General features: G+C 48.5%; 1 protein-coding gene across 2 annotated transcripts in view; it reads right to left on the reverse strand.

Moving 5' to 3' along the window:
* GCDH (glutaryl-CoA dehydrogenase) overlaps positions 1 to 9,558 on the reverse strand; it is a 13,302-nt gene extending 3,744 nt beyond the window's left edge. Inside the window, exons 1-11 of one of the 2 annotated variants that reach the window (XM_083420317.1) lie at positions 9,322 to 9,558; positions 8,769 to 8,883; positions 8,354 to 8,389; positions 6,619 to 6,762; positions 5,842 to 5,904; positions 4,830 to 5,000; positions 4,301 to 4,430; positions 3,385 to 3,601; positions 2,163 to 2,266; positions 1,839 to 1,964; positions 1,006 to 1,166 (exon numbers count right to left, since the gene is read on the reverse strand). In XM_083420317.1, the coding sequence (XP_083276443.1) occupies positions 1,006 to 1,166; positions 1,839 to 1,964; positions 2,163 to 2,266; positions 3,385 to 3,601; positions 4,301 to 4,430; positions 4,830 to 5,000; positions 5,842 to 5,904; positions 6,619 to 6,762; positions 8,354 to 8,389; positions 8,769 to 8,871 (1,255 nt within the window). In that variant the 5' untranslated portion in view covers positions 8,872 to 8,883; positions 9,322 to 9,558. Of the gene's footprint in view, positions 1 to 1,005; positions 1,167 to 1,838; positions 1,965 to 2,162; positions 2,267 to 3,384; positions 3,602 to 4,300; positions 4,431 to 4,829; positions 5,001 to 5,841; positions 5,905 to 6,618; positions 6,763 to 8,353; positions 8,390 to 8,768; positions 8,967 to 9,321 lie in introns of both variants that reach the window. The other variant, XM_083420318.1, reaches the window with a different exon arrangement.
* Positions 9,559 to 9,875: the final 317 nt, after the last annotated feature.

Here is a 9,875-nt window from a genome sequence, read left to right on the forward strand (position 1 = left end):
GCCAAAAAAGGGTTGGGAACAACTGGTGTAGACAATACAGATCTAAACAGACCAATGGACTGCACTCTTTTGCAGAATGCATGCCTAGATTTAAGGCCCATTCTGATAGGTGGATGCTGTTACAGTGTCGGTTTTTTGGTATGGTGTTAGGGTAACTGTGGGGGGACGCGGGTGGCGCTGTGGGTAAAACCTCAGTGCCTAGGACTTGCCGATCGTATGGTCGGCGGTTCGAATCCCTGCGGGGGGTGAGCTCCCGTCTTTCGGTCCCAGCTCCTGCCCACCTAGCAGTTCGAAAGCACCCCTAAGTGCGAGTAGATAAATAGGTACCGCTTTATAGCGGGAAGGTAAACGGCGTTTCCATGTGCTGCGCTGGAGCTGGCTCACCAGAGCAGCTTCGTCACGCTGACCACGTGACCCGGAAGTGTCTCCGGACAGCGCTGGCTCCCGGCCTCTTAAGTGAGATGAGCGCACAACCCTAGAGTCGGACAAGACTGGCCCATACGGGCAGGGGTACCTTTACCTTTACCTAGGGTAACTGTGAGCAAAGTGTCCACAATGTGGCTCCTTCCTATGCTGGCAATGTCTCTCTCCACAATGAAGGTAACATTAGCACAGAAAAGATCTCCATCACAGACTCTTTGCATGTGGTTTGGGCCCCTGATATTTCTCTAGTGGCTTGGACAGGGGCCTCTCTGGAGTGGCTCTCATGTCGCTTGAGTAATTTTAGAACAGTTCCAACACTCCATGGATTTCCTTGATCCACTTGTAGGGGGAATGATTTGCATGGCTTGGCAAGTTTCATACAGTATGTACCAAACAAATGGTGCCTTATAGTGCCTTAAGGGATACATCCAATAAAGAAAAAGGAAAGGAAAGGAAGATGGCTGTCTTTATGCTACAACCTTGCTAACAGTTCTTTTCCAATCCTCCATATTTATTTTCTGATCCTAACAGATGTTCCTCAAAACTGTGATCTTGCAGGAAGAAAGCCAGGAAACAATTTACCTTCGTACGTGTTGACAGCCTCCAGGTTCATGACGTGCCTGATAACATGGTACTCGTCAGCAATTCCATTGCCCCCCAGCATGTCACGGGCTTGCCGGGCAATCTCCAGAGCTTTCCCGCAGGAATTCCGCTTCAGCATGGAGATCATCTCAGGGGTTGCTCTGGGAACACAGAGGAAATAACAGAATAGGAGCAGGGAATTGGAAGACGATTGGGAGCTTCTATTTTAAAACATAGCCAGAGTACCCAAACAAGAACAATGTTTAACATGCTGTTAGGGACAATATTTATGATTTTTTAATTTTTCAATTTAAAAGGGAGGAACAGGAGATATGGGAGGGGTGCAGGGCAGCAATTAATTCTACCACCTCAGGACATCACCACTTAATCCCTAACTTGTTTACCCTGGAAATATATGCATGTATTTTGAAATGCAATGAGTACTCCTTATCCACAAACTAATCCCATACAGTCATACCTCGGGTTACAGACGCTTCAGGTTGCATTTTTTTCAGGTTATGGACCGCCGAAACCCGGAAGTACCGGAACGGGTTACTTCCGGGTTTCAGTAGTCACGCATACGCAGAAGTGCTAAATCACGCTTTGCACATGCGCAGAAGCGCAGAATCGCAATCCGCGTGTGCGCAGGCGCACCGCTGCGGGTTGCGAACGTGCATCCCCACCGATCACGTTCGCAACCCGAGCGTCCACTGTACTTCTTCCAGTCAGTAAAACCCCTTAGGAGGAGAAAGGTCAACCAAGTGTCCCCCCCACCCCGGAACTCTCACTGCAGCAGGAACCAATTTTCTGCTTCCATTCATGCACACACTTACTTGTTTTCGTCTTTCAGGCGTCCCAGTTGTAGGCAAGCTTGTAAGCCAATAGTGATCTCTGTGAGCATGTCGGCCAGCTTCTTCTGGACAAGCTGGTTTCTTGCAAGGGGGACTTTAAACTGGGACCTACAAGACACCATTGCTTGGTGAGGTGAAGTTGCTTTCTGCTATTATACAGCTAGAGTCGTTACAGAGTTGTAAAGATGGCTTTGGGAATGCATGCCAAACACAAGGAACTCGAGAAACAAGTGATAGGGACGTATTATACACCCATATGCTATCTTCAGAAATCTGGCACCCCCTCCCCACCTCTTGAAACAGTACCTGTCCAAGGTGTACTGCCTGGCAGTTTGCATACAGAATTCAGCAGCTCCCAGCGCTCCCCAAGCGATGCCATAGCGAGCATTGTTCAAGCAGCCAAAGGGGCCCTGTGGGAAGAGATTCAGGTAAGATATTGACCAGGATTCCCTCAGTTCTCCTGCTCAGACTCCCTATGGATTAGCTTCTGGATTCTAAACCTGGATGGAGCAACACTTAGGACAGTTCATAATGTTTGCCACGTTTTCAGATTTTTAATTTCCCCAGCTTTAGTCCCGTAAAATTAGTGTTAGTTTGTGGGGTGGGGGTGGGAGAAGGGGGTTGAAATGTGAAGGATATTCTCCACCGACAGCCATGGAAATGTATGCACGAGATCTCCCAAATCAGTCGTCTTTCTATATGGAACTTCCCTCTTCTGAGCTGATTTTTTTGAGGGGATGCTTCCTCATATTTATTGCAAAAATTAGATCAACATGTCCGTTAATTTACAGTTTTTCATTTGAAATGCCTTGATTGAGCCTAACATTTTGCTAAATTTGGAATGGGTTTTAATCCTGCCTGTTAAGAATAGGTTTGTGTTTTAGATTTTTCTTTGTTTTTTCTTATATGCTGGTTTCAATGTATGTGCTTGTAAGCTGCTATGAGTTACCTTGGTAAAAAAATAATGAACCAATAAGTTCAATGAATAATAATTTTAAAAATGCACTGGACTACTACCCCCATGTCCAATAAATAAAAATCTGTTGTGCCTACTACGACACCCCATAACATATTTAAACACCTGGAACATGTCACTCTATTTATTACTATAAACTCAGTCCTCATGGATCAGATTAAAGGCTAACCAAATGCCTATGGAGAGCCTAAAAGTAGGAAATAACTGCAACAGCCCACTCCCACGGTTGTTCTCCAGTAACTGGTGTCTTTGAGGTAGCTTACAGTCATCATGTCAAGATGCAATTGAAAGAGCAACCACCCATGAATTTGTCTAATTACAGTCATCTAAGTTAGAGGCCATCACCGCATCTTATGATAACAAATCCCACAGATAACACTGTGTGAAGATGGGGTGGCCCTTTTGCAGTGCATTTAATAATGCAGCGGGTGATACTGATCCTGGTTTGCCACTGGGGTGGGGTTTGTGAAGGCAGATTCAATGCTAGGGCCCTGCCCAGTATATCTTCTGGAAGGCAGGATCAAAGTAACCATGAACAGGAAGGGATCTTACAGCAAGTCCGGACACATGGGGCAGCAGGTTTTCTTCAGGCACCTCCACATCCTCCATAACAATCATCCCCGTGACAGAGGCTCGCAGCGAAAACTTGCCCTCGATCTTTGGAGTGGAGAGACCCTTCATTCCACGTTCCAAGAGGAAACCCCGCACTTTGCCGTCCTCACACACAGCCCATACCACACAAAGATCGGCCACTGGAGAATTGGTGATCCTGAGAGGACGGCAAGCAGGTGTCAGAAGTTTGGGTACATCACGCAGAGCAGGTTTTACAGAATGCCAAAGATTCTGGTCAGCTAAATCTCAACCCAGGAGGCCAAAGGGGCCACTCAACAGGGATAGCTAAGGCATGGAGACTATTCTCCAGGATGGGTAGCGGAGCTGAGTTGGGTATCCAGCCTTCCCCGAAAGCAATGTCTGTCTGAAGCCAGCTGCATAAGGCAGTATTTCCTCATAAAGGTAAAGGTAAAGGGAACCCTGACCATCAGGTCCAGTCATGGCCGACTCTGGGGTTGTAGCGCTCATCTCGCTTTATTGGCTTCTGGGTCATGTGGCCAGCATGACTAAGCCGCTTCTGGCAAACCAGAGCAGCGCACAGAAACGCCGTTTACCTTCCCGCCGGAGTGGTACCTATTTATCTACTTGCATTTTGACATGCTTTTGAATTGCTAGGTGGGCAGGAGCAGGGACTGAGCAATGGGAGCACACCCCATCACGGGGATTCGAACCGCCGACCTTCTGATCGGCAAGTCCTAGGCTCTGTGGTTTAACCCACAGCGCCACCTGCGTCCCTCCGTATTTCCTCATACTGGTATTTAAATCTTCTGATAAATCTAGACTGCTGCTGTTGCCTGCAGTCTGCTCTGGGTAACTCCCCTGCCCGCTTGAGCACCATGACAGCTGCAGAGCTCACCAGGTCTTGGTGCCGTTGAGTGTGTAGGTCTTTCTGGAGGGGTTGTATTTGGCCCGGGTCTCCATGCCACCAGGATCACTCCCATGGTTGGGCTCCGTAAGCCCAAAACAGCCCAGCAACTCTCCCTTGGCTGTGGGGAGAAAGACATGATGAGCTACAGCTGCTCCCCAGAGCATCCCTTTCTTTCCTTCTCTGCCGTCGAATCTCATGCTTCCCCCCACATCACTTTTCTGAAGATTGCGAGTGGACTGAAACCCCCAGAGACTTTTCTGAAAGAATGAATATAGTAGTCGGGAAATCTGTCAGTTCCTGGATCTCAGCATTTACAGCACAAACCATACAATTTCTAATCAGAAGGAAGGCCTATTGAACTGAATGGGGCTTACGTCCAGGTAAGTGGGGTTAGGACTGAAGCCTAAGTTACCGGTTAAGTAAAAGACAATGTAGGCAAAAGAAAAACAGGCCACAGTCTAGAAATGCAACTAAATTCTGATCTCTCACATCCAGCATCTGAACCCTACTCACTCACCCAGCCTTGGCAAGTACTTTTGCCTCTGATCTTCTGTCCCATATGCATATATAGGGTGCATCACCAAAGATGATTGTACACTCATGACCGAACGGTAGCTGCTGTCCACTCTCTCAATCTCCCTTGCCAGGAGTCCATATGCCACATAGGTGGTTCCTGCACAGCCATAGCCTAAGAGAAGCAGATGCACAGATTTAGCAAGTGAGCCATGAGTTCAAAGCGCATCTTGCACCACCATCCTGACAAAACTCCTGACAAGGATTGTGGGGGCGGGGGGGGACAAAAGGAAGAACAATGTTATTGCAGTTTAGGGACTGCAATGCCTTAGAGTTGCTTATTTTTCCCCTTTAAAATACTCCAATATTTTATGCAGCTGTACTGTATATTTATAAGGGACGTGGGTGGCGCTGTGGGTTAAACCACAGAGCCTAGAGCTTGCTGATCAGAAGGTCAGCGGTTTGCATCCCCGCAATGGGGTGAGCGCCCGTTGCTTGGTCCCTGCTCCTGCCAACCTAGCAGTTCAAAAGCACGTCAAAGTGCAAGTAAATAAATAGGTACTGCTCCTGTGGGAAGGTAAACGCCGTTTCCGTGCGCTGCTCTGGTTCGCCATAAGCGGCTTAGTCATGCTGGCCACATGACCTGGAAGCTGTACACCAGCTCCCTCGGCCAATAAAGCGAGACGAGCGCTGCAACCCCAGAGTCGGCCACAACTGGGCCTAATGGTTAGGGGGTCCCCTTTACCTTACTGTATAAAGCAGCATGCAAACAACATAAAGCAAATACATTTTCAGCCAGCCTTAGAACAGCAAAAATGTTTCACTAGCTCACTAAAAATAATGAGCCCCAACACTTCAAAAATAATTAAATGATCAGCAGCTACAGGGCTCCATAAACTCCAATTTGTTTTGTTTTTTTTAGAAAGGAGGATAACATCATCATCACATCAACAGGAGCACAACCAGATCACACCAGCCATTTCTTCAGACACTATAAAAGAGCCACATGGCATTACCTCTGATAGTAGGGCCCAGGACACCCAGTTCCCCCATTTCTGACACAATTTCCCGGTGAAAGACTGCAAAAATAGAGAAGGAAAGGAATTAAGGGAGAATGGAAATCTAGATAGCAAAACTGTAGGCAGAACCTGCTATGAGTATTACATCTTCATGCTTCTTATCTGGCCCACAGAGCCCTGGTCTTCAATGCTATGCATGGGAGTGATGCAATGACAGTTTCTAAATTGCTACTAGTAGCGCATGAAGGATGGTCAGCACATGAAGTGTGGGAACCCCTTTAAAGCAACTGTTCTACAGGCTTCTGCCATAAGTACAAAATGGCTTAGAGCCACACAAAGCCCGCACCACCCAAATGCAGCATTTATTATATTATAACGGATATAACACTTGAAGGTCGTGCAAGATGCTCTACAAAAAAAAAAAATCAACACAAATTCAACAAAATGATTAAAAACTTAAAAAACAAAAACAAAAAAAACCCCTGAGAAATATTTAACTCCTGGAGCCTTCAAGGGTGAAAAGCCAGTCTCATTTTTGGTGTTGATCCAAAACACACAGCAGGGATCATGGATCCTTTCAGGGCCCCATCAAACCAGCCCATTAAATTAGTAACTCTGTGGTTAGCTATTAAACACACTGGCACATTGATGTGGAAGATGAAACAAGCCATTCCCCACCTTTAGGAAAGGGGCAATATCCTGCACCAACTCACATAGCACAAAGTACCAGGCTACAAGTGCTCAATAAATACTTTAAAAACAAACAAACCATACCTTCGTTTCGGTTGGCCATGAGGATCCTGGGCATCAACTTTTCCTGGCAATAGGTGCGAAATGAGTCGCGAATCATTATTTCTTCCGGAGACAGGAGCCTCTCCAACTGCAAGGCATCTCGCCAGTCAAACTGGGCTCTTGGGCCTGGAGAAGAAAGACAGAAAGCTCAGCCTAAAGAAACTATCTTGCTGCTGGTGGGGGGGTCCACCAGTAGGAAAAGCCCTTCCCCTAACACTTTTAACCACTGAGCTCACAGGCAGAGATCACAACAAATAAACACTTCATTGCAGCACAGCCTACATCTGGAACAGCAATGTGGTGCCATCCCAGATGTTGTTGGACAACATCTCCCACCTCCCTTGAAGACTGGCTATGCTGGCTGGGGGAGGGTGGAGTTGGAGTCAAGCAGGAACATCTGGCTATCCCTGGTATACACACTAACCTGGGAGTAGGTCCCACTGAATTCAATGCAGCTTACTTCTAAGTAGACATGCATAGTATTGTTCTGTTAAAGTTGTTGACAGCTGTAATCATGGTAGCATCTTCAGGTAATGGCTTGCATTTTCCATAAATGCTGAGCATTACAAGGACAGGATATCTGGGCTCTACCACTGACCAAAATACAGTGACAAAGCAGGCTTTTAATAGTTGCTTACCACCTATGACAGTGGTGGCGAACCTTCTGGAGACCGAGTGCCCAAACTGCAACCCAAAACCTACTAATTTATTGCAAAGTCCCTACACGGCAATTTAATATGGGATAATAATTAATATACTGTAATAAAATGAGCTGGGCGGGCTGCCCTGAGTTGTTGAGCTTTGGGGGGGCACTGCCCAGTCTTTGGGGTGGGGTTGCCAAGACTTGCAGAGCTTTGGGGTGGGGCTTAGATCACAGTTGTTTTTGCGGAAGAGAAAAACCCTCACATGCATTATAAACGCTTCCTATGGCACTTGGAGCAGAAACAACACACAGAGCTTTGGGGGGGGGCAATGCCCAGAGGTTTTTTTTTGGGGGGGGGGTTGCCAAGACTAGCAGAGCTTTTTTTGGCAGCTTGGATCACAGTTGCTTTTGGGGGGGGGGAGAAAAACACACACACTGGCTAGTGCTCAAGGATAGCAGGCAGCAACCAATCAATGAAAACCCTTGACAAAGCCACCAATCACAGGAACTACAGTCTACTGGCTGCAAAAAAAATCCCACCAATCGCGGTGCGGGGGGGGGGGAGGCAGGAATACACCTGCTTTGCGGAGATAAAACTGCCTCTAAGCTGCTGAGGTGGGATGGGAGCAGTTTACTCACGAGGAGGCGTGGGGGGAAGCTGCTGCCCAATTTGAAAACCCCAAACAACGGCACTGCTGGCGTGATGGCACGTGCCAACAGAGAGGGCTCTGCTTGCCCACTCTGGCACCACAGGTTTGCCACCACTGTCCTATGAGAACTACGAGTTCATCTTTCTAAAGAGACCCAACCAGTCCACATGGGATGATACACAGTTGGGTGAAGGGGAGAGCGGGGTAATCAAAACTCAGGGAGTCCAGTTAGCGAGATGCTGTTATTTTATACAGTAGCACTGGAAGACGGGTGCACACGGCCTACCAAACATTAATTCTTAAGTGGAGCAGGGCGGAGAGAAGGGAGGAACTTTGCAGAAGATGACGCAGTGGCTGGAAGTCCAATTATGGAGCTTTAAATCAAAGGTCATCCCATTCCACAAGCCAACTGAAACATGCATACCTTTCTCTTCTCTCCCAGAGGGCTTTGCTTCTTTTTCTGCAATATAAGCAACAATATAATGCAATTTCCCAGCACAGTGAACCCCTCCACCCCCAGCCCCCAGGTGCAATAATGTAGGTTTGTAAGACAACCTGTCACTCTCAGCCCTGAAAGCAGCTAAGAGAGGCCACCATCTTCAGGACTCTGCCCTCTCCAACACCTCCTCCATGCACAATCTGCCCTGTACACCTTTGGGCCAAAATTAAGATTTAAAAGGGGTCTGGGTGGCAGCTGCATTCCCCCCCCCCCCCGTGGGAGGGAGAATGGGGCAAGGTGGAAGCTCCCAAAGAAATTAGCGGACATTATTATCTCTCCCACCTTCCCCTCAATATTGCACCCGTTCAGGTATCCCTTTTAGCACAAGTTGCCCACTTACCCTTTTGCACAGCTGAGCTGGTGGCCTGTGCACGGACATCGCAAGGGCCTGTCACACAACGGCTGCATTGCAAAAGCCTCCTGGCAGGTAACCTCAGCGCCATCAGGACGAGTTCCTGAAGGAGGTCGGTGAAATAAGATTGTAAGGCCACAAGTTCTGGAGGGCTCCCTGCCAATTGCAGCCTTAACTCTCGCCATGCTGAAAGATTGAAAGCAGGCAATGGTGCTAGCTGGCCATTCCATTCCCAAATAAGACACCTTTGGTCAGGCTGATCCCTAATGCCAATAACATGCCCAAAAGTAAGTGGCTGAAACGCCTAATGCAATAAGCTGATGCAAACGCCTGATGCAATGAGCAGAGATCTTCTGTTTTCAGTTTGGGGAAAGGAAGGAGGCCTGGGTGGATTTCTCTCGCGCAACCAACCCAAACGCACGGAGCTCAGCAAAGAAGGGCCCAGCCAGGCCCCAGTTAGCGTGGAGACCCCCAGAAGAGGAATCCTTCCCTCCCGCCGTGCCATTGCAAATGCACAGTCAACAAGGTCGCCGCTTTTCACCTCGGCTTAGCGCTGCGCTCTTGTTCTGCGAACTCGCAAAGCGGCGGCTGAGGCAAGCAAGCAGCAAGGTCGCCTCGCGTCCCCTCCAGGTTCACTGCAAACACCTTCTTAGGCCAAAATGCTGCTGCTGCTGCCTTGTCTTCCGGGCGGCGGGAGAGGGAGGGCTTCTCTGCCATTGGCCCGGCAGAGGAGGCGTTTGCTCGCGACGCCGCCTTGCTTTGCCCGCCTGGGAAGGAGGAGGAAGCGGGCGCGCTGCCAGCTTCGCTGGCATCCCTGCCAAATTGTCTCTTCTCTCTCTCTCTTCACCTGCCACGCAGGAGACTCCGTCCACCTGATGAAGTACAGCCAGGGGTCCGCAAAATTTTTCAGCAGGGGGCCGGTCCACTGTCCCTCAGACCTTGTGCGGGGGCCGGACTACATTTTTTTTTGGGGGGGGGGATGAACGAATTCCTATGCCCCACAAATAACTCAGAGATGCATTTTAAATAAAAGGAAACATTCTACTCATGTAAAAACACGCTGATTCCCGGACCGTCCGCGGGCCGGATTGAGAA

Source organism: Podarcis tiliguerta (assembly GCF_965153285.1).
Source record: "Podarcis tiliguerta genome assembly, chromosome: 17".
Lineage (NCBI taxonomy): Eukaryota > Metazoa > Chordata > Lepidosauria > Squamata > Lacertidae > Podarcis > Podarcis tiliguerta.